Source organism: Elgaria multicarinata, chromosome 7 (assembly GCF_023053635.1).
Source record: "Elgaria multicarinata webbii isolate HBS135686 ecotype San Diego chromosome 7, rElgMul1.1.pri, whole genome shotgun sequence".
NCBI lineage: Eukaryota > Metazoa > Chordata > Lepidosauria > Squamata > Anguidae > Elgaria > Elgaria multicarinata.
The window spans coordinates 88,864,892-88,890,345 of record NC_086177.1 but is presented as its reverse complement, the minus strand read 5'-3'; the positions used below and the strand labels follow the sequence as shown (position 1 = coordinate 88,890,345).

The following is a 25,454-nucleotide window of genomic DNA, read 5'->3' as shown; positions in this document are numbered from 1 at the left end:
TCGACAACAACCCATACTCAACTGTTGAGTACAGCTTGTCATGTTATGTGAACCCAGTGAATGAAATTGAGTGTGTGTTCATTGCATTTGCAGAAACACAAAACTGAGAGTAAAAGCAAACATTAGTAGAGGGCTTTGAATGTAAACCTATCTTGCTAAGCAAAAGGTCCCACTTCTAAACAGTACAATTCACTATTGATTACAAAAGAAGAAACCTATGAAGAAATAAAGGAAACTTGATACACCCTTCAAAAAAAGCATTAAAGCTCCCTTTATTCAAGAATATGGAAAAAACAAAGCAGTAAAATTATGTGCTGGGAAATACACACACACACTTATAAAACTCAAATTATCTCAAGTTTCTTATAATTTGTGTAAAGATATGTTATTAATTTAAGCAAGTAGTAAATTAACCCATGGCTGATTACACTTCGATAAATTGTATATACTAAGGCCCTAGTTGTACTTTTTGTAGAGCCCAGTAAATCCAGGGGGGGGGGAGGAAATAACCTTAGCCTTGACTCACAGTCTTTCCGAACAACTGCGTTCTATTTTATCCCACATTTTGACATCATTCTTCTAATCCAATTACTCTATGCTTCTTTAATCTTTGATACATTTTCTAGTCAGGGTATTTTACACTGATGCTTTTGAAACTTTACAGACAGCCGTAATGGGGAGGCCTTATTTTGAAATGGGATTTATCAGGAATGTCCCAGTATTCTCCAGTTGCAAATACTCTACTGCAAAGTGATGCAGCTGCAAATATTGTTCATGGATTTGTTTGCCAGGGTTACAGTTTTGCCTTAACGGATTCAAAAGAACAGGCTCCATTCCTGAAATAGCTTATCTATAAATATACCTTTACTTACCCAGCTGTACCAATTAAATGCTTCTCCTTCAATCTTAAAAGCGAGATTACTCACTTTTTAGGGAAAATGTGGTTTATTTTGTCCTGGATGCTTATGCCATGAGAAATCATTTCCTGTCACCAGTACATAAAGTGGTAAGAAAAATTTGCTGATGTGCTTCTTCTGTTCCTAATCTGTAATGTGACATTTTCATATGGTCAACAACCCTTCCTTCTCCAAATCCTTTGTTCTGATGGATAAACTCTCCTGTGGGATACTCCATATCTTAGGCTCTGTTCTGAAACACTAGCATTCAAGATCATCTTAATCCTGCTCCTGTCACTTAAAATGCAAGAAACCCTTTGTTGAAGGCCCAGGAACAGATCGTTAACCCAACCCCACAATTAGAAGTAGTGCTCACGGAGAAGCTGATTACAGCTCACTGTGACCTGACACAAGGAATAAGAAGCAGCTAATACAACTGAAGTAGGCAGCATACACAATAGGAAGTTCAAGAATCATCACCAGAGGCCTGAACGGTAATTGGTAAGAGGAAACTGTGCACATACTTTATTCTTTATGTGTGATCTATACAAATGCACAAACAAGGGAAGTGCTAGTAAAGGTATGGCCAGTTTAATCTCATTCAGTGCCAACAGGGCTGCTTCAGGGCAAAACCCTGCCAATGCCCCCCACCCCTCCTTCAGTGGGTCTATCTTCTCATCTTCAATGCCGCCAGATGCTATTGCTCTGTATCCTATTTCTCATCACCACTTGTTTGACAGGCAGAGAGACCGGGAGCAAGTAGGCAGAGGCATCTACTGCTCCTTCTCACCACCACCATTGTCTGGGCCAGAACAAAAGGCAGGTGAACAAGCAGATTGCAACTGTGAAGAGCAGGAGCACGTCCAGGAGGCTCTTGTCAGTGGGTCTCTGCTAGGGTGTGGGCCCTCGGCAAGTGCCCGACCATGCCGACCCTTGATGCCAGCCTCGAATACCAACAGACCTTCCACAAGTTTAATGTTTTTGCCTTCATGCAGAACTTTGAGAAATCATACGAACATAGGAAGCTGCCTCACACCATGTCAGACCATTTGTCTATCTAGCTCAGTAGTGTCTTCACTGCCTGGCAGTGGCTCTCCAGGGTTTCAGACAGGGGTTCTTTCCCAGACAAGTGATGAATTATTATACCTTGACCAAGAAACAATTTAAGGCCAGTTCTCATGTAGTACTCTCTCTCAGGAGTGCTTATTCAATTACTGCTGTGGAAAACTGCGAATGGAGAACATTAGTAATGGTCTATGTGAATCAAGAAGGACCTATGAGTAGGACACTAAACTTTTATTGGGTTAGTAAACAAGTGCCTGAAGCATCTACATTGATTGTCAATTGTACACACAAGCCTCCACAGTAATACTTTCAGATGCTCTCAGTTAATTACTTACTACTGTTCTGACATCACATCTTATAAGCAGGGAAGCATGTTAGTTTATTGTATGTAGGCTCTTCCCTAACCTAAATGTGTGGACAAAAATCACAGAGGTATCAGAGACATATTACAGCATCCTAGAATAAAGGAAACAATTTACTTCTCCCTCCTAAGAAAATACTCTACTACATCAAGACCTGGTTTGCACAACACCCACTGTGGCTTAATTTACCTGCAAGGGCTGCTGTGCCCATGGGCACCCAACTTGCCATGGCTTATCATGTCATGGTAACCTAGGGGGCAGGGGTTGTTTGAGGGCTGGACAACTCTCAAATAACCTTTAGCTTTTTTTAGGGTTATTTAAGGGTTGTCTAACCCTCAAATCCCTAGCATATGGGATCGCCTGGCAGAAAACAACAGCCATTTTGGGTAAATTAAGCCACAGAACAACCCATGGTTTGTTGTTCGTTTGTGAAATGTGGGTAATATTTTGTTTATGTAATATTTCCAGGGGTAGGAAGGGCTACCGTGGGGAAGAGGGGTGGAGAATTCTGCTTCTGCCAGTCCAGTTGCCGAATTCTGGCTCCAACCCTACATTTTCCTTGCCTAACTGAAATACATTTTCCTTGTATTATTTACACAACAAAGCCATGGCTAAAATTATTTGATGAAGTCTTGATTACTTAACAGATCCAATTTTGGGGGAGTAAGCAAATAAGCAAAAGAAATAAGTCTGCATTGGCTCATCACTGCTGCTACTTAAGTTAATTACAAAAGGTTTAATTTTACATTAGGCTGAGCAAGATTTGATTCAATTTTGTACAGGATGGACCAGTTCTGGTTACATATAGCATTGTAGGAAAAGCTCAAGTCTGAAAGATATTTGGCTCTATGGAACTAAAATAAGGGTGCCAAATATGGAAGGATCCACCAAAAGAAATGGCATGTCATAAACTCAAATTAGAATATTTTATTACTATATGTCTTACCTGAGTGTATTCACACATTCAATAAGAAATTGGTATTTTTTAAAAAAAGATATAGCCAGATATACCAAAGGCCTGATCCAGCCAGTTAAGTATTTTTACATTTCACTGATTTAAAGAAAGTTAAGGGCCTGCTTAACTCTCTTAAACTGAAATTGATAGAATTAGTTATTAATTTTGGCTGTATTATATCTCACGAAAAAGATAAAGTTTTACAGGAGATATCAAAACTATGCAGTTAGACACTTTCAGACCCTTGACATATATTTTTCTGTTCCACAAGTATTAATTAGACAGCTACACATTTCTATTCAACACAAATCTTTGCTTTAATCCCACATCTTTTCTGTCTTTTTCAGGTGACACAAAATGTGTGTCCCAGCAGTGCAACAGAATAAACTGCTACTGGAGGTCACAAAACTAGCCTTAATTATCGCAATGGCAAATTTAACACAAGTTCTTACAATAGCCTTTTCAAACAATATTCAAAAATGAATTTTCACTCTGACAAAGAAATATTTTAAAAATAAAGGTTTTAGAATAATAGGCTCTAACAAATGAAGATGTCCTTAAGAATCCAAACACTGCCATCGGTAACCCTACAAAACTATTACTTCACTACAGCCACAATGTGTTTCTTCTTCTCCGACACAAGCGATACAGTTCCAGGCTTGCTATGTTTCTGGCGGTTCAGTTCCCTAGAATGAGAAACATCAACAGTTAGATTATTTAATATGTTTTACTATTTATGGCTGAATACAACAACTAATTGCTTAGTTATTTTAATATTGCTTCTAAAAAAAATCATATTACCTACGGAAAATGTCTTGTTATATTTGGAAGATTATCAATTTGTTGTCTGCAAAATCTAAATCTTCCTTTTCTGTAGCCCTTTAGCATAAGAAATCATTACCACCAGTTTGGCCTGCCTTTTCTACCCTATTGACTGAAGCAATCCAATTGCTTAATTCAGCAAATAAATATTATTACAGAATCAAAGTTTGGAAAGGAACCAATGTATTATCTAGTCCAACGTCCTGGCCTTAGAAGGATATTCAATAAAGCTTCCCAATAGACTGTTGTCCAATTTAAAAAAACTTCAATGAAGAAAATTCTATAGGCTTCCTAAGCAGCTTTTACCAATGCTGAACCGCTTTTAAAATCACCACATTTCCTCTACATGCATTCAGAAGTGCAACTGGCTGAATGAAAGTAAAGCTCAACACAGCATGCAATTTAATAAAATATAAAGGGTGAAAGTGTACTTTCGCCGGCGAGCTTCTCTCATGATGCGCTGCTCCTTGGCTTGACTATAGACAGCCTTTGGTAAGTGACGATGGCGATTTATGCGTTTGATCTGGGGATGGTGCTGGAATTTTTCTTTCAATTTTTGATTGTAGTTCATAGCTGCCTTCTCTCGAGGAGCAAGCTAAGGAAAGAGATCCCAATGATAAAACTGTACAGGTGATTAACAAAGACATATTCTATAAAGTAAACCAGAACAGTTTGAGCAGTGTGAGATTTCCCACGATGTCTTGCTGATTACCGTGCGTTACAGGGTCCAAGACTCCAGCTGCAAGATCCCAAAGAACGTGACAGAGCAGTACTTGGCAAACATCAGTTAAACTGTGCAATCTCACGTTATGCAAATTTATTTATTTATTTATTACATTTTTATACCGCCCAATAGCCGAAGCCAAAAACAAACCTAGATTATTTAAAACATTGGGAGTACAGGGAGCTGCCTTATACCGAGTCAGACCATCAGTCCATCTAGCCAGTATGATGGGCAGCGGTTCCCCAGGCTTTCGGGCAGGTGTTTTTGCTGTCCTACCCGGAGATGCTGGGGATCAAACCTGGGACAATCTGCATGCAAAGCCATGTGCCCTGCCACTGAGCCACGGCCCCTTCTGTGACATTTAAAAGATGTCACAGAAATAGTATATTCTTTTCCTGGCTCACTACAAGCAGGCTACTCAGGGTGAGGGGGCAGAAGCAGGAATGAGAAGGAAACAAACTCCACTGACACATTTAGGGTATAATCCTACCTATGTTTAGGCAGGAAAGGGTCCTACAACTCCCAGCATGCCTCAGATACCCATGCTGGCTGGGGCATGCTGGGAATTATAGGACTTTTTTTTTCTACGTATGTATAGGTTTGTGCCCTAAGTAACCGTTCAATTAGCAGCAGGCCCCCCACCCTGCCTATTAGAACAGAGGTAGCAGTTATTAAGTAGCCCCTGGAGCAGACTAATTGACTATTTCCTTCCAATAACAGTAGAAGGAAAATGGCCAAACACTATGGGGATTTAAGTCAAAGTTGATCTGAAGGAAACTTAACGTTCAAAAAAAGTACACAAAAAGGGAGAAGACTACTCAGGATGCTGTAGAAAAGTTTACTGTACAAAAGCCTGATGCATTTTGGCCACTTGTTTCTTTAAGGCCTCATACCTTGATGGAATTGCCCCATTATGATAACACCTGTAAGAAACAACTTGTCTAATAATATATAAAATAATTGCCTTGAATACATCCCATCCAGTCACCCTCACAAAGAAAATTTGTTGTTAATAATTTCCACAGACATTATAACAGATACGTAATATTTTAAATGTATGCACAAGCCATATCTGCAATGTGCCCTAAAAAACTTTCTATGTGTTTTATTGAAATTATGTTAAGAACGTAAGAAGTGCCCTGATGCTGGATCAGACCAAAGGTCCATCTAGTCCAGCACTCTGTTCACACAGTGGCCAACCAGCCATCGGCCAGGGACCAACAAGGCAGGACATGGTGCAACAGCACCCTCCCACCCATGTTCCCCAGCAACTGGTGCACACAGGCTTACTGTGTGCACCAGTTGTTTACATGTTATTGTTTACATGTACAGGTTGTGTTTGCAATGTGCTTTTATAATTGAAAAAGGTTGTAAGTTCTGTGTTGTTTTAGTTGTTTTAAATGGATATTGTTGTTTTTTATACTTTTGGTGGTTTTAAATTTTGTATATCTGTTTTTAATGTTCATTGTTTTTATTTTTTGTAAACCATTCAGAGAGCTTCGTTTATGGGGCAGTATATAAATGTAATAAATAAATAAATGCTTGCAATTATATATGTACTCTTTCCGGCTCCCAAAGAAGACTTTAAAAAACAATAGGCCAAAACACATTGGGCTTTTGCCCAATAAACTTTTCTATAACATCCTGAGTCTTCTCTCCCTTTTTCTGTACATCTTGGATGCTCACCCGCCTTGTACCCTTTCAAAAAAAGCAGGAATTACCGAGTTCATGACAACTTATTTTCAAATATGTCTGCTTAAAATTGCAACCTAAAACGTCTATGAATGCACCTTGCTTACCTAAGGCTTACCAGCTATGAGGTACTCAGTACAATTCAAACCAAGATTTAAAATGTACAAACGTTAGCCTGAACCCATTTTACTTTTCATTATGTGTTTCATGAGTTCTCATGAGTAGAGTTCTACTCAGTCTCATGTGTAGAGTTCTGCTTGTGGAAAGGTCGCTCCTGACATCTGCTAATGGGAAGGAGAGGAGGGGATTTTTGCAGATTCTCCCTCTGGAGAGTTTTGGGACCCTCCAAAACAGCAAGAGGTGGTGCAGGGGGGGGGGGAGGAAATTGTCAAAAATCCCCTCCCATCTCCCCATTCTATTAGGAAGGACCTCAAATACAAGGACACCTTCAGAATCGAATTCCCACCTTTATTGCAATTTCTCTTACGGAAAGCACTTCAGGAAATTATGGGGGGAGGGGGGAATCACCTAGCAAGTTGGAATACAAATACTTGAAAAACCTTACTGCAAAATCCCTGATTATTTTGACAAAATGAACAAATGGGGGGGGGGAATCACCTTTTGTAGCTTGAAATGTATACATTAAATAATTAGATGTTCAACTGTCCTCTGCTCTTAAATAGAAGATAATTACCTGTATTTCAACATTAGTAGACGTTTAGAGGATAGAAATATAGTAGTCCTAAATGGGTACAGGATATATTTTTCCTTGATTGTTTTACCAAGACATCCCATAATAGTTTGTTTAGTCAGCAATGCATTCTAAGCAATTCCTGCTGTGCAAATTGTCAATGCAATCCAAATTAAAAGGCTTTCATTTTAATTAAAGGCAATTACTTTTAAAAAATGGTAGCTGACAGAACCCTGCTTTCTGCAGACGAAAACAATACTGTAAGTTTAAGTGCACAGCACTCCTAGATTATTGCATAAGTGAATATGTGCGTAATTGTGGGCTGGGGATAGGGGGAAGTCCCAATAGGAGGAGACTGGCAGTACAATGGCCACATCTAATCAAAGGAAGGACAGCAGTACCTCTTTTAAACTAAAGCATTACTTTTTACAAGGAGGTATCTGGAAATGGAGTAGAAGCCAAGGGCATATCTCAGGATTAGGCACAAACTGTACCTGACATTGAGGACTGTATCATGTCATGTATACCTGGCACAAACATATTATTCTGTGCAGATGTCAACTCCACATTTTAAATTTTAAATGTCTGGGCAAAAACATTGGCACCAAAAAGAGGGAAAGGTCAGCAAGCCACTAAATAAGGAAATGGACAAGACAGAGAAATGAGAACAAGGTCTTTCATGTATCTGTTGAAAGTGACTAACTTTGCAAACCCAGTCTCTAATAAATATGAAATGTTCATTTGAAGTGGCTGTCAGGCCAGCCTCAGACTATCTTTCCAGTCTAGTCCTAGGAATCATCTCTAGCTGCTGCATCACAAGCAGCCACTGCACCATCTAAAGCCTGTTATATACCCGGTATGGTACCCTACCACAATCAAAAGCCCTCAATCCCCAGTCTAAAAATATGGGTAGTACACATCCATCTGCTATAAGAGCACCCACAAAATGAACTGCGAAAGGGAGGGAAAGGCCACGTACCTTCCATTTTTTAGTAAATAGATATTGCCAGCTTTCTGTTGTGGCACTAACAGATCCCATAGCAAAAACAAGAAGTGCCTTCCAGAGCAGCAGGATGGTGGGTTGTCCATGAGCTACTTGTGGGACTATGTCCAGATGAAGATAAAATCATTGCACGCTAGTTTTGCAATGTTAAAACAAAACTACCTTCACAAAAAATGGATTACATAGATGTGACAGAGTAAAGTTTCTGTCTGGCAGAGTGCCAATATCGGCCCTGGTACTCCTGTAACAACTAGACTTCATTTATCTCCACAACAGTTACCCAGAATATCATAGGCTTAATCGTCAGTGGAATGTAGACAAGCCTCTGGCTCCTGCAGAGATGCTGTTCTTGCTTGAGCGTTCCACTGATTTTATGTAATGAGTGCAACGCCAAATACATTAATGAAGCAATGTAAACATGAATGTCAGAACTGATGAATATTTGGGCAGCCCCAGTGTCAAAGCACAGCCTACCAAGTCAAACGTTCATCATCTATGAAAGTTACAACCTAAGCAGTGTACTTAGGTCTAATCCAAACGCCAAGGGAAAAATCTACAGGGTATGGCTGAAAAAGAAGAATTATGTAATGATCTAGATTTGTCTTGCCTAACCTGAAGCTCGGGTTGATGGGAGTTGTAGTCCAACACCTCTAAAGGGCACCAGGTTGGGCAATCCAGTTATCATTCCTAAAAGCACTTCTTATTAATAGTGAGTTTGATTCAAATTCAGTAGACCTACTGAAATTGATAAGACTTCAGTTAGCTATGGCTAACTGAAGTCCCATTGATTTCAATGGGTCTAGTCTAAGCATGACTGAGTCCAATCTAATGTTAACTTTAAATTTAGCCTGAGGACACTTTCCATTTTAAAGACTCTTGAATATTTTTCATTAGAAGGTTAGCATTTTGTAGTATCACATAAGCATGGAGCTGAATCATTTGGAGGGGGCATTTAACCTAATAACTACATCTGGTGTTTCAGTCTCCAGTACGTCTAAAGAAAGCAAGAGGATTTGTGTGCAATTCAATGGAGGATGGCAAAAGCCTTTGATTGCTCAATATCTATTCAACCTAGGAAAGCAAATGGTATTGTTGTTGAACACCTCCCCACACAGACATTCAGCAGCTAAATCCATGGGACCAAAGTAGCGGTGGGACTTCCTCCACACACAGAAAGAACAATGGGGGGAAAGCTGACCTGAGATTAAGCATTATAAATGGCACAGTTAGTCATGTTTTATATTAATTATGATAAGCTTCCTACTGGATCCAGGGACTAAACAAGTCATAGCGGGAGCTATGATCCAGGAAATGCCATCCTATCTATCAGGAATAAAGAAGAACCTCCAGCCTGTGAGCCTAATTTGACCTGTGAAGTTGCCCATCCCTCTGTAGGCTCCTCCCCAAGCTTCGCTTCCCTAAAAGCTTCAAAAGGCTTGAAGAGGAGGGAGGCAAAAGAATCCCCACTCTTATCTCCTAACACAGATTATACAGAGATTAACACTGGAGACTGTCCTTACTTAATGTGCAGCTCACCCTCCCAAGCAATGATTCCTCACTTGGTGGCTGGGCTGGGCTGCCTTGGCTGCACATGGGCCTTCCCCAGGTGGGGAAAGCCCACGTGCAGGACAGCTGGGCACAACAGAACCGGTTCCCTCTAGCCAGGCTTTCCCAGGTTAGAGAAAGCTTGGATGCAGCAAAAATAAGCTAACTTTGCCCTCCCCAATGGGGAGGGTGCGGGGCAGGCAGAGCCACCCTGGCCAAGGAAGAACCACCTTACGCCTCACCTAGGGAAGCATTGCTGCACGCCGGCCTTTCCCAACCAGGGAAAGTCCACGCTCAGTGATGCTGGTCGAAGTGCTGTCTGAAGCTTTGCCCCACGCTGCCCTTGGAACAAATGATATCAGGGGTATGGCTATGTCCCCGAATGTCATTCAGCCTGCAGAGGGCTGGGATGGGTGGGTTTGTCATCAGGCCCCCTCAACCTGAAAGAAGTTCCCTGCTCCTACTGCATGTCTTTAGAATAATTCATGAAGCCAATATATGAATACAACTGCCTCGGCTTTGCAATATATTCAGTTCTCAAATTATGAATATTGGGCTGTTAGTGTCCAGGACTTCCCATTAGCAGGAGTTGGTGGTTACTCTATGAACAGAACACCATCAACATTACCCATCTCATTTAGAAACACTATATTTCTCAATAACCACCAACTCCTACTTATGTAAAGTTCTGGACACTTACAGCTTAATACGTATTTACTCAGAAATAAGTGACATATTGTTTAATGGGACTTACTTCCAATCAATGTGTGGGTTCAGGCAACACACCAGAACTCATTGTGGATGATTAAGCTCATGACAATGCACCATGTCCGCAGGCTCAACACTGCATATGTACCCACCACTCGTCGGGACTGCCATGTTGTGTGAACCTGATTAAGTGTGCATTAAACAACCCTCGCAGAAACCTAAAACAGATGATTACTCAGGCTCACCAGGTTCACACAACGTAACAACCCCTAAGCAGGGGTTGCATAATCAAAATGGCCTCTACATGTGTCCTATATGCACCACAGCTACACCACTGGCTAACTGACCCATGGTGGGCTGTCACGTTGTGTGAATGGCCCCAGTGTGTATAGATGTGCCGCCTTAGCCCTCAAGCCATGTTCTTGGTTAGTATCTTTGCAGGTGTATAGACAGAGCCAAACATAGATCTGTCTCTTGTTTCTAAGAAGACATATTCTGCAATACATATGGACAGCATGACCAAAAGGTATAAATTATGCTCCATAAAGATTTTACTCAATTTAGAACAATTAGTAGGCAAGCTGTTTGATTAGGCAGATTTATTTCAAAGTAAGAAACGTAATCTGAACTGGTCTCTTTTCTTGGCAATTTAGACCTCCTTTTCATTGCCTTGACTTGAATCAATATAACCTCTGACTAGCTCAATACCGTCTGAATGTTCTGAGCAATTCATCTTCATGTAAATGGTTTTGCTCAGTGCTCCTCAGCCACACAAGCAAAATTTCATTAATTTTACATTTAGATCCTTCTAGCTTTAAACACAGAATACTACAGTACTAAAGATATGTGAGTCAGTACGTACCCTATTGCATTTGGCAGTGGCAGATTTCATGGAGGTAAAAGGCATAATAGGACCCAACACTTGAATAATGCAACTGTACCCCTGAATTTCCTGGGGCCAAATGACCCCATGGCAACAGCAATTCACAGTAAAAAGAGAGGACTCACTAACCAGAATAAAAGAATCAAAAGGTACCAATGACAGATGAAAATACTATTATGGTAAGTGACAACTATTTATGATACAATGAACAATTACTGTGAACCTATCAATAATTACAATGATAAATGCAGTCAGCTGTTCTTGAACATCGACTGGGTAATGCCCATCCTTCAGTTAGTGGAAACAATGTATTGCACAAGCACTGATTTCTGTATTCCCTCTAATGAACATCAAATGACATCGGGGGGGGGGGCATGTTTTTTGGTATTTTGTATTAGCACAGCAATTCACAGGCCATATAGTAACGGTCCATAGAGCTGGCTGGTAGATATATCCACTAGGGGAAAAGGGGAGACCAATGTGAGGGTAGAGTAGCCTCCTTCTCTCAAGCCTCCACTTCATGCCTCCCTTCAACCCTATGTGCATGGGGATTTAATCGGGGAGACTCCTTCCCTTTCTTTGCTCCAGACTCTTTAAACAAACTCCCCTCCCTTCCCACCACAACGTTTTGCAAAGCCCCACAGTTATCAGCTGATTTATGTGCACTTTTGTTTTTAAAAGGAACAATAGAGAACCATACCCTACATGGAAAACTACACACTGTAAAATTATACGGCAGGATATGTGTGGCCACATAACAAAACACTATGTCTACTGTACATTCACAACATATTGAGAAGAGTATGAGAGCTTTATACAGTATAGAAAAAGTACAAACAACAGTACCCAGGAGTTAAAGGATCTTCCCTAAATTAGGGGGATAGGAAGGGTAGTTAAAAAAAGTGGTTTGTGAGCATGTCAGAGGTTGATGCCAGAACTAATGATGTGAAGAATGTGAATAGTGAGAAATAATTTGTGGTCTCTGAAAATGCTAGAACATGGGATCATCTAATGAAACTGATGGCCAATATGTTCATGGTAAGCAGTATTTCAAACATGACATAAAATTAACTTATGGAATTCCTTGCCACAAGATGTAGTGATATGCATTTAAAAGACACCCCCTTCCCAATTAGACAAATTCATGGAGATTAGGGCTACCATTTAACCCTATACCTCTTAAATAGTATATCTCTGAGAACAAATGGGCAATGGTGATTTCCATTACAGCCTGCTTTAAAAATGTTTCTCTGCACAGTCTCCTTTTGACTTTCTCAGCAGCACTTAAAGATGAGCTACGCATGCGGAAGATAGATGTTTGAATCTGCCTTTTTTGCCCTGTACTCCCTGAATGCAAAGTTCTTGCAACCCTGAATGCAAAGTTCTTGCAACAGGCACAAACCAATTGTTACATTGGAGCATCTCTCAAACGCTACAGTCACAGTGATAGAAGGAATATAAAAATGCATGGTAGCATACACTGGCTGCATTCAGATGTCAAGCTAAACCAGCTTTCCTGGCAATTATAACTGAAAGCATCTGAAGGGCGCGAGGTTGGGGAAAACTGTGCTAAACCATAGTTTAGCACAAGAATGAGTGTTAGGCTTGCATGCTCCCCTTGCACAGTGCAGCTGCAAAGAGATATTTAGCTTCTGCTTCAATTTTGGATTAACTGCATTTCAGCATTACATCCAAAACATAAACTATGATTAATCTAGCCAGCTTCAGAAATTATGGTTTGAAGGTGGCTTGTCTTCACTATTCCTAGATAAGATTAGCAGAGTTTGTTGGTTTTGGAAAAGATGGCAAAACTGTGGTTACTGAAAAATTGAAGTGGAAGCTTCTGAACTCTTCCTCAGAGCTGCACTGAAGCAGGAGGAGGAAAGATGAAGCATGTCCAAATACGGCCACAATTGTTATATTATGCTGAAGAAAAAGTATCTTCCATAATAAATAAATAAATACATTCAAGACAGACTGATTGCAATGAATTATTATTTTCAAGCAATGAACCGTCAAACTAAAGATTAATATATTAAAAGAAATTATCCAAGCCCTCTTCTGCTTTTGCCAAATTTAATTATTTGGTTTTAAAATTATAAAGTTAATCTAAGGTTACTTACCACACCCAGCTTTTCAGAAGCATTAGCTTTCCATAAGCGAATGTTCATTTCATCAGAGCCACACAAGATATACTTGTTGTCAGATGACCATTTGACAGTGATAACATGCTGCATTCGCTTTGTATGATAGACTTCTCTAAAAAAAAAAAAAACCAACAACAAAATGTTAGAACATTTATAATTTTCTTCCATTTTAATTATGCATCTTCTTTCCATTTGGTTAAGGGCTATGTTATTCCTAAAATAAAATACAGTGTATTTTTTATGCTATGCAGCAATTACTGTAGTTCAGGAATATATAGTACCACTCATTCAAGGAAATTAGGTGTTCTTTGACCATTTGTTGAAATTACTACTTGGGTATAGAAGGTTCAAGAAGTTTATGAGAGTTTCTTCTTGAATTCCTTTCTCAAGAAAGATCTCTATCCCCAGGCAAAAACACAGAAATTAATTAGTAATCAAGAGTGGTTGTGTGAATCAGCTCTTTTGCTATTCTTGACAACTTCATCCTGTTGGCCCATGAATAGCCACAGTGAGTTTTCATCAGCCCAGACTAACTTTTGGCTATGCTTTCATGAACTGAGTTGATTGTACAATTGCCAATACTAGGTGCTGAATTTAATACAGATCAGCTCTTGACATTCAGTCAATCAGGATCTCAGTCAGCAACCAATTTGCTACAGTTGTGACTAAGTGCCAAAAACGAATTGGCACACGTGCCACTAAAAATCTCACAATTGGCTCAGCCTGTGGCAGCACAACTGAAATGGCCGAGCCTAGCCTAATGAAAAACAGGTATTACCATGGGCTCAAAGACTTGCGACAACAGACTGACAGAAGTATATTTTTAGAAGATCAGTGGATTTAATGGAATAGTTTTCATTAACTGTATATGCTTTTTGTAAGCTAGTTAACTTGGGTCCTTCATTAATTGGCTCAGATCACTTTAGAGTTTCACCAAGTAAGCAGGCCTGTGTGTCCATAAGTTGCCTGAAAGCTGTTCAAAGGTAAGTCCTTAAATTAGACAAGCAGTTTGTTCTGATTTAAAATTATACTTTAAATATTTATATCTAACTATTTATAGGGACACAATATATTCTGCTTATTTATTTAACTATGATATAGAAATTCACAATGATTTAATTTGGTTATATCTCTTATTGTAACTTTTTAAAATACAAGTCTGTTGTTTAAAAATGAATGCATAATGACTATTTACATGGAGACTTTTTTTAATCCACCCAGTAGCCTAATTGGTCTTCAATTCAGATTGGAACATGACCAAAGCATGTTACAATGATGAATATACATCCTTAGTTCCATTTTATTATTCACAAAGGAGACAATTGGGGGTGGGGTGTTTCACAACAAAACCAGAATACCCCACATCAGGCTGTGCTCATATGTAAGATGGTCCTAGTACAATATGAAAGGAAATAACAGCAACCAGTGAATCATATGAGTTTTCTTAATCAAGATGCCATTGATTAACTGTAGCCAAAAGGGAGTAACTGCTACTGATAACTATAGAGCAAATCTCTTATACAATCCAGTCCATGTCACTTCCAATGGAGTGACATGTGTTCATATTAACTGTCAATCTGGTCTTAAATTGCACTTTTAGAGCACAACCCTATATGTATCTATTCAGAAGTAAGTCCCAATGAGTTCAATGGGGCTTACTAACAAGTGGGTATAGGATTGCAGCCTTAATTTTTTTTATTTGCCACTAACTGATACTCATTCTCTTGGTCCAATCACAGCCCCTAAAGTGGCCGTCCCCAGTGCTACCCTGTTTCCCCGAAAGTAAGACATCCCCCAAAAATAAGACCTACTTCCAGTTTTGCCTCTCGCTGTAATATAAGGCATCCCCCCGAAAATAAGACCTTTTTTTTGTTCGACAATAAATGTGTACCGTATTCTTCTTCATGGAAAAATAAGACATCCCCTGAAATTAAGACCTAGCGCATCTTTGGGAGCAAAAATTATTATTATTATTATTATTTATTTATATAGCACCATCAATGTACATAATGTATATAAGACACTGTCTTATTTTCGGGGAAACACGGTAGTTTTGTTGCCCTCCTTTATCTCTTCTATGAATATAATGGAACTAAGGATGCATCATTCATCATTGTAATGTGCTTTGGTCATGTTCTCAATCCTATGGAGGATAAGGCTACCAGTGGCTACTAGTCAGGAAGGCTATATATTACTTACAGTATTATTATCGGGACACCAGCTACTGGGGAACACAAGTCGGAGGTGCTGTCGCACTCATGCACTACTTGTAGGCTTCTCATAGGCATCTGCTTGGTCACTATGCAAACAGAATGCAGGACCACAGAAGTCTTTGTACTGATCTAGCACAGCTCTTCTTATGCTCTTATCATAGAGTTCAGAGTATATCTGGGTGCATGTGGGATTCCATGTGGGCCAGTGTGGTGTAATGGCTAAAGTGTCGGACTGGGAGTCGGGAGATCCGGGTCCTAGTCCTCACTTGGCCATGGAAACCCACTGGGTGACTTTGGGCCAGTCATAGACTCTCAGCCCAGCCTACCTCACAGGGTTGTTGTTGTGAGGATATAATGGAGAGGAGGAGGATTATGTCCACCGCCTTGGGTTCCTTGGAGAAAAAAATGGGGTGATATAAATGCAGTAATAAATAAATAAATAATCATAGAGTCCTGCTGTGGTTCTTATGAGGTTGTTGCCCCTTCCCTGTTTTATTTATTAATTTTTCTAGGGAGCTGAGCATGCTGTGAAGCATAGCACCGACCATCTAAATTTTCTCACATTGCTTCTGGACCCACATGGAATCCCACATGCACCCAGACAAACTCTGGACAAATTAAGAGGGAAGATGGGGGGGATCCTTGGCAAGTGCTGCACTTCACAGCATGCCCAACTGCACTGAAAAAAAAGAAAAGGTGAATTCCTTCTTGCCAGCACCATGCAAGCTACTGGGGAGGAAGTGATGAGAGACATTTATTTCATATGGATGAATAGAGTATGTCCGTGTGTTAGTGTTATAGTGATGGATGCAGACATGTGAGAAAAAGACAGTGAATGTGTGTTGCAGGGCTGAACCATGGAGAGAAAGGACATGTATGTGAATGGGAAGTGATTTGGAGGGAGAGAGACTGCGGGGAGGGAGTTGGCTGGCAAAGGGAAAACTGAGTGGATTGAAACTGATCTGGGAGTAATATTATTAATTTGGAGGAATACATTAATTTTAGAGGAATTTATTTAGTGGTTTGGTGAAATTAATTGACTAGCTTACTGTGAAATGGGTGCTCTGTCGGAGCAGAAAACTGTTGTTTCAAAAGAGCAGTTTCATGATTTTGTGCTTAGACCCCCACCTCTGTCTTGTACTCAGGTTCTTAGGCAAGTGATTTGTCTTTCAGCCTCAGTCTGATTTCTGTGAAATGGGTGCTTTGTCCCACCAAAAAAGCCCTTTTGTGACAGCACTCATTGCACCCTCAAAATTCCAAATGTGTCCACTGGCTCAAAAAATGTTGGGGATCCCTGCCTTAATGTCAGAGGAACCTCTTATTACCCTAACATTAAAATGTATGGCATCTGTAGCGGCTGTTATCACATTCTCATAAAAGTAGAGAAAGTACATATAAGGAATTTAATGGTGCCCATTTTTTCCCAAATACAATTACAAGTGTTCTAAGATTGGAAGCCTGTACTCTTCTTATGAAAACAAAATCATTTTATGCAAGTTTGGCTAATATTTCCTATTTTTGCATTTCAACTCCTATTTTTAAAGGTTTGGGGGAGAGGAATCATTCTTCGTGGACAAAAGCAACGCAGTAGCATATGGGTGAATAACTTGATTCTTTCATTTAATCACACAAACGTCTGCCTCATTTGCCAAGGGCTTTTAATGAACTTAATAAACAGAGTATCTCTTATTTCTTCTGTCTTCTCAAGTTTCACATTCAGGTTTTAATTAGGAACATAAAATAAGCCATGTCTTTCAAGGCCTTGGGACTGGGATACAAGCTTATTTGGTTAAACCAATACACTGAGAGGTGTGGTTTGGGTAGGTAAAGAATTACATACTTACGTGCAAGTCTCGTGGTTTTTAAAGTGATATTGTCAAAGAGGCCTACGTAATCCCAGAAGCCAATTTAAAAACAAATAAATTATTTTCAACTGCCAAGATTGCATTATGAACGAAAATTGAACTAGTTTACATGTATATCCTGAACACACGTGCAGCAACTTGAAGGACATACGAACCACAAGGAATTGTGAAACATTTTGCATACGTGAGCTTGAATAAGTCTTACTAGGGATCTGGATTCAGCCTTCACTTCCCACTCGAGTAGAATCACTCAGACGTTCACAACAGGAAGGAAAAAGTCCCATTGCTTTGTGCATTCATTTCCATGGCCAGGATTGAATGCCTTCAACTAGTTGTGTGCGTTCGAAGGAAACTTGTTCCTCAAGCAGCAGCCTATCATGCTACATGGTATCAGGAGTTGGGATGGGCTGCAACTCAGTGGTAGAGCATATGCTTTGCATGCAGAAGGCCCCGGGTTTAATCTCTGGAATAGCCAGACAGAGTTGGAAAAATATCTGCCGCAAAAGCCTGGAGAGCCACTGCCAGTCAGTGTTGGCAATACTGGGCAGATGGATCAATGGGTTTTTCTTAGTATAATGCAACTCCTGATGCTCCTATGACATGCAAAAGCAAAAATTCCACTGGGTGAGCTAAGTCTTTGTCATGCCCCTACTTGAGGAGTCCTCCTCAGAGGAGCAGCTGGAGGCCCCAGAACCCCTGGGTGCCCCAGAAGCTGAAGGCCCAGACCAAAGACCACCGTCAGACCCACAGGAGCCTGAGCCCTCAGGGGAGGTAGTTGCAGGACCATCCCTGCCTGGAGAAAGGGACTCTGCCTCTGAAGCAGAGGCTGAGCACCCCCCTGAACCCCAGGAGCGACGTCGCCTCAAGCAACAGGTGAGTAAGGCTCCTGTGTGACGGAGTGCTCACCTGCAGAAAGGGTCTCCTCAGGAGTAGGGTTCTGAAAGGAGAGCTTTGATTACTGCAGCTGAGCTCTGTGTGCCGTCCAACAGGCTTTGGGCTTAAAAGCCTGCATTTGGAATCAGCTAACATTGGAACAACATCGGTTCATCCTGCCTTGTACCTTGTTTCTTGAACCTCGCCTTTGCCTGATACTGTTTACTGACTTTTTGGACTGCCTACCAACTCTGCCTCTGGACTGTGTAAAGTACTGACTGTTTGTGGTGTTTGACCGTTGCCTGTTATTGTGACTACTCCTGTTATTGCCTGACCCTCTTGGCTGATTGGCTGCATGTGCTCTGACCTCGGCTTGGATTGACCGTCCCTCTGTACAGACCTGATCTGCAACTACAGCATCCTACAGCCCAAGCAGGACAGTCCTCAGGCTAGTCTGAAGTAGCTCTTTGGATTCTTTCCAAAGCAAGTGTACTTGAAAACTGGAGGTATCAACTGAACAAAGCAAAAGGTTTTCGAACTCAAGAAGATTTTAGTTTGTACATTACAATATAAATTTTAACAAGAAGTCAAAGAGTCAAATACTGGACTGCCTAACTAGAAAGTCACTAATCAATGGATTAAAAAATGCAACCAACGATGGCATGAGGAATCAACCACATTGAATAAGTAAATGAGAGCAATAAGATCGGCAGCAAAGGACGAGGCTTCACAAGAGGAGCTTAATTGTAAAATCACTGACCTGCTATGACCTTTGTCTACAGGAAAAATGCGAATAGATTTATCAAAGCTGGCAGACACAAATTCTTTCCCAGTAGGGGAGTAATCTACATCAAGGACTGCAGACACATGATCCATATGAACCATTAAAGGCTTGTCAAGAAATCGCATATCAAAAGTATACAAGCTACAAAGAAAGAAAATAAAGGCATTATTCTCTTCCATTATATTTGACAGTTCCAAGTACTGTAGTAAAAGCGTGGTCCCAACAGGATAAATTCTGGCATAATCAACTATATTCTCAAAATATCTGGGCCCAAAACCAAGACATTTGATTAAAAACATCTAACATCTATGTTCTTAGTCAGCCCTTCACTAAGATCCACAAGTTACTTTTAAGCACCCTACATGCATTCATGTAGGGTGCCATTAAGACTCCACCCTGTTTTAAACACATTTAATGAAAGTTAAGTCACTTCGGTTCAAAGAAACATACATCCATTTAAGTGGTTGGTTTGGGAGTCATAAGCTAAATCACCTTAAGTCCAAGTATTCTAGCTTAAATGGATTTTCACTTGACCCATGACAAGGTGATCATGGAGGAGAAAAACACTGTTAAATTCAATAGGCATTGGTTAGAGAAGTGACTGGGTTCGGACAATACAATAATATATGAAAACCTCAGGCTCTTAATTTTCACTGATATCCAAGTAGTAGGTACAGGAGAAAATGCATATGCGTCAATAAACCTAGGATCACACCTTATGGAATAAAATTGTAGCAAACGTGCAAAGAATAAAAAGGAAAAAAATATGGACATTTATTCATGTGGAACAGTATGTAAGTTAATAAGGACCATGATCCAAAGAATCACACAATTATGCCCAAGGAGACATTGTGCTTTCAAACAGGATCTGATGTTGTATAGCAAACTTTTTTGAAACGTAAGGGATTTTCAGGAGCACCCCTTCAATAGCATCAAGATGTGCTATTTGAAATAAAACAATCTTACTCAATGCCCCTAAGCCCTGGGATGCACTGTGATACATTCCATGGTCACATCCAAATTAGATTACTGCAATGCAATTACTGCCTTTGAAGAGTGTTCAGAAACTTCAACTGCCACAAGATGGCGGTTCAGGTACTGACAGGGGCCAGCTGCTTTGATCACATTGTACCAATATTGTATTGCATCATATTCAATGGCTGCCAATTTGTATATGAGTTGTTCAAACTGTTGATTCGGATTAGGAACCTGAATTCCCTAAGCATCACCTCTTCACCTCTAGCCCACTCACACTATTAGATTATTGTATCCCACCACCAACTTCTGGCAGGTGATTACACAGGGCAGGGTCTTCTCAGTGGTAGTGCCTGCGTTGTGAAATTCCTTCTCCCTGAATGTTCACTCCTTGCTTCTAAATGCCAGCTGAAGATGCTCTTCCTTCAGAGTGCTTTTGATCTAGATGGTAACTGTTTTGTCTTCCTTTATTAAGGGTTTGCTTCTGTTTTAATGCTTCCCTTTCTGAATTTTGTGGGCCAGTATTTTATTTGTAATGATGATGTATATTTATATTGTTCTTGATTTTTCCGCAAAGACGGAAAAATAGGGTAAAAATACTTTAAATAAATGTTCATTGAACTAAATTAAGTAGCTCTTTGGATTACAAGTTGTGACTTCAATGAAATAATTTCCTTAAACTAATCACAAGTCAAACCTAAAATTTACAAACACCCTGAACAAGCAAAGGAGTCTAAATAGAGAGCAAGCAAGATTAAGATAATTCTTACTTGTAATCCTCATTTGCAGCAGTGAAAATGAAAGCTTCCATGGGATTCCAGCAAAGCGTATTTGTTCGCATATCCAAGATAACCTAAGAAAATTTAAAAATTGGGAAGCAGAACTAAGAGAGCAGCAGGCTTTTAAACATTTATTACATTATTAGTAAGAGTTACACAGATGTGTTAACAATCGGTGGGAGCAGTAAGCAATTTTCACAAAATGTCAATAAAAGGTGCAGAACAGGCTGGCAATGGCAGACAGGTAAAAAGACACACCCAAAACACAAAACAAAACAAAAAACTGTAGTGGAGATCAGTTCTGGCTAAAGGATTCACATAAACACTATCATCTAGAAAGTACGCTGAACAGGGGGACAGGATATCACATAGTGTATTTGACCAATTTATTCTTGTTCATAGAAACCACCTACTCAGAGAATACACTTCTTATTACAGGTATAATTGGCTGCCTGGGGCATGCTGGGAATGATAGTCGAACACACCTGGAGGACACTAGGTTGGAGAGGGATGCTGTACAACAATCCCACAAACCTTGCCTATAAATATATTTCACAATTCTATCATAAAATGCAATGTTTTCTACACAATCATTGTCCATTCATTTTTTACTGGAGCAATAGATCAACAATTAAATGGCTCCTGTCCTTCTGTCCCTCTGTCATCACTAGTGTTGCATCTTTATTGTATCATGCTCAGAACTACAGGTTTGAAGACTCATCTGTGTAAGGCAGCTAATGCAAAATTACATTGATTGGTTTAAAGGCAGGGCCTGGAACATACTGGCAGTAATTTGCTTTGCTGCTCAGGAATTCGCTTGAAAAAAGCCAGATGGCAATGAAGAGAGGCTGCCCTGATCCTCTTGCTGAAGGGATAAAACTGACAACTTACTCTAGCCAGACCCCTACTTGGCAGAAGGCTGATTAGTTGAAAAGTATTAAGTAGTCCATATGTTATATGGTCCCAGTTGAAAGACAGCAACAGCAATGCTAGCGACAGCTGGGAGATACTGTAAGCCAAGGAAGAAAGTCTGTTACCCTCAGTCAATGAATACCTTTCACCTTTACTGAACCTTGAAGAGCCTTCTAATTTCTCATTCTCCAAGACATCTCTCTGCACATAATGATCTTGTACCACTGTCTAGCAAATAGTTGCATCAATCATATTACTGAGTTAGAACTTTCATTAAATTGTGTAACCTATTCTAATACACAGGCAATTTTAGTACTAAACTCATCCCACATCCATAAAAATAATAATGAAACATTCCAGAAAAGAAAAACGAAGCACTTCACATAGATTTTTAAAATCTGTCTTCTAGCCCACAACCTAAGTGAGACATAAATTAAGCATGAGATGAGTGTCACAAAAGCGTACAGAGTAGTGTCCATAGTGTTGACTTCCATGTCCCCTCTATTTTCTGTTTCATATTATTATATAAAGTTTTGTGTTCAAAGTTCTTCACATCTCACTCCTATTATCCTACAACAAGGGTGGGCAACATGTGGCTTCCTTCAAATCCGCCACTGAAATTTGGCATCACAACAGCAAAAAGGCGACAATTTCCCCTTATTTGCCACAGGGCAAGCTGCAGTTTGCAGCTGAAATTCGATTGCACATTGGCAAAAAAGGCCCATTTTAAAAGAACCGTTTGCCCCTTTTTGCTGCCACTGTGCCAAATTTTAGTGGTAGTGGGGGGCTGGGGGGCTGGGTTGTGGCCAGTGAATTCCAAGAGGAGGGGGGAAATGGCCTCCAGACCCTCAGAGGTGACACACCCCAGTCTACAGGGATCTCAGATTTATTTATTTACAACATTTATATCCCGCCCTGTATCATTAAGATCTCAGAGCGGCATACAGATAAAAACATACAGTATAAAACAATAAATATGCACAGTTAAAAACAAATTAAACCATGATCCAAGTTAAAACAATATATAATTTAAAAGCAGTGAAAGCAGTTAAAACAGTTAAAACGATGTGCCAGTGAGTTTAACCATCAAAGGCTTTGATAAAAAGCCATGTTTTTACTTGGCATCAAAATGCAGTCAATGTTGACGCCAATTGTATTCCACAGTCGGGGTGCCACAACAGAGAAACAGATGCAGCTGTTTATGTATGTCCCATGTAATGCTAGATTAGGAGAACCTAAACCTGTGGAAGTATTATGAAAACGAAGAAGCTGAACTGCACGATCAACTTTCCTCCCAAGGTTAAGAAGAAAAAATGTGTGCATATGAATACATAAATGTACATACACACAGCACACACAAGTTTTTACAGAACATTCATTACCTTCTTCAGTGCAGTTGATTGCCTCATGTCATAAAGTACAATATTTCTGTCTGAAGCACAGCTTCCCAAAAGATACATCTGAAAAATTGGTTGTACAGTCAATTGGTTGTACAGTCATTAGGCAGAAAGCACAGAATTCTTAAGCAACCTGCCCACCCCCGCTCACCAACATCAGTATATTTCTAACAGTCAATTGGGGGGAATTAAATGCAATAATTCCCCAGTTCTCATGCTTTTAAAACCTAGGAGAATCTAAAAATAGTTTTGAGTGTGGGTAGAAGTAATGACAGGGAAACTCTTAAACTCCTCAATGTACACACCGGGTGCAACCCTCAGGCACATATACTGCTCTTTTCAGGGTTAATGTTCCCATCAAAATACATCTCACCAAAGGAAAGAAGCATTCTGAAAATCTAGTATTTAATGTGTGTGTTTTTTTAAAAAAAATCTCTACTTTTTCATCTCAGGGGATTTTTTCTCCCTTTTCATTTTGTTTACATTAATCTGCCAACAGGCTCCTGTGCTTTTTTCCTCCAAGTTCCGCCTTTCATCACAGCCCTATTCAGGTGTTCTGAACCTGAACAGAACAAGCATGTGAGAAGAGGTGAAGCGCCAGCCCTGCCTCCCTCCATTCATTGTATTTGTCGCCCTTTACTCGTGGGAGGCGACCATCTGAAGAGGAGGAATGAATCCATCTGCTGAATCCATGGAGGTTCCCCACACACGAGCAAAAATGCTGGAGAACCAGGGTTCGTGCTCACCTGGGAGTCTCCACAGAGACAGGAGGCTCTCTTCTTTTTCTTCTTCAGATGGTGGCCTCTATGAGCAGAGGGCAGCAAATGCAACGATGGAGAGGGGCCGGGCTGGAGTGCTCCCTCACCTCACATGCCTGCTCTATTTAGGTTCAGAGCACCAGAATAGGGCTCATGCTGCCTTCGTTGCTGTAAACATGTCCTCTCCTCCTTCCCACCCCACGCGCTCCCCTGCTATTCATCAAGCCATCTCTCCCCTACCAAAATCTTTCCTACCAGGCCATGCCTTGCTTTCCATAGGCTGTCCTTAGCCATAATTGAATGCCTTCTGATCTCCCTTCACCATTCTTTTAGCTATTCAAGTTGGCCTCCAAGTCCTCTGGCAGGATCTGCACCTATGCCTGCATTTCCTATGATGGCTACCATGGTGCCGGTACTAAAATATTTACAGACAGTAGCTATAGTGAAATATATAAACAAATTATTACCTCGATTGGATTGAATTTAACACTGCTTATGCTATCAACTCCCCACGTCAAAGAGCATAAAGGACTGGTTCTCTGTTCATCCCAGATATCAACTTGATGACCACAAGTAGCAAAAACAGGTTCCTTCCAATGGTGATCAATTCCAGTGTACACGGTCTTTAAAATGCAAATTTAAAACAGAAGCAATTGTTGATTTCATATTGAGATGCTTTTCTGTTAGTTTTGAGGCCAGGAGCCATGAGAGACATCAGCAACAGTCTGGGTGAAGAGGCCCTGCCATGTGAGGGGCTAACATCTGGCGGCTTCAGCAGCTATTGTTGGGCAGGAGCTATTCCTCCTGAAACCCACAGTGGCCCAGAGATTCAGCAGAGAATCAGAGTGACAGCTGGAACATCTGAGGACAGGGGAGGCCTGTAAACAATCATGCCTCCCCCAGTAACTCGTGCACTTTCCGCCAAGGGACAAAAGCTGCTTAGATAAGCAAATCCCATCCCATGAGGTACTCTTAACATCCCAATTATCTATTTTACAGTATTTCATATTTATTGTGAAGAACTTTGATTAGTATGCACAGAATAAATATGCCAAATACATGAACATGAATTTTAAAATTGCAGCTATCGTGCTGTATACAGCACTATGAGTACCTAAAAATCATCACCACGAGCAGCCTCCAACACTGCTGTTGAGCCTTACGCCCACTGGAACCACTGCAAGTGCAACAGAAAGCTTGCATTTGGAAATGAGCCAAAACTCTAGTTTCTGGAACAGAAAAGGTGAGTGGAACTCACTTCTGCAACCTCCATTGACCTTACCGATTTCAGAAAATGATGTTTATTCAACTGGGTTAAACTTGAACATATGTTAACTTATTTTGCAGATACTTCTCTCATATATATATATTTTTACTTACTGTAGTTTTGTTGAAAGTGTTATCA

General features: G+C 40.3%; 1 protein-coding gene across 1 annotated transcript in view; it reads right to left on the bottom strand.

Moving 5' to 3' along the window:
- Nucleotides 1-247: 247 nt before the first annotated feature.
- DCAF13 (DDB1 and CUL4 associated factor 13) overlaps nt 248-25,454 on the bottom strand; it is a 31,861-nt gene continuing 6,654 nt past the window's right edge. Inside the window, exons 5-11 of the mRNA XM_063131013.1 lie at nt 24,517-24,672; nt 23,277-23,354; nt 20,974-21,056; nt 19,205-19,369; nt 13,470-13,605; nt 4,532-4,695; nt 248-3,964 (exon numbers count right to left, since the gene is read on the bottom strand). Of these exons, the coding sequence (XP_062987083.1) occupies nt 3,877-3,964; nt 4,532-4,695; nt 13,470-13,605; nt 19,205-19,369; nt 20,974-21,056; nt 23,277-23,354; nt 24,517-24,672 (870 nt within the window). The 3' untranslated portion in view covers nt 248-3,876. The remainder of the gene's footprint in view (nt 3,965-4,531; nt 4,696-13,469; nt 13,606-19,204; nt 19,370-20,973; nt 21,057-23,276; nt 23,355-24,516; nt 24,673-25,454) is intronic.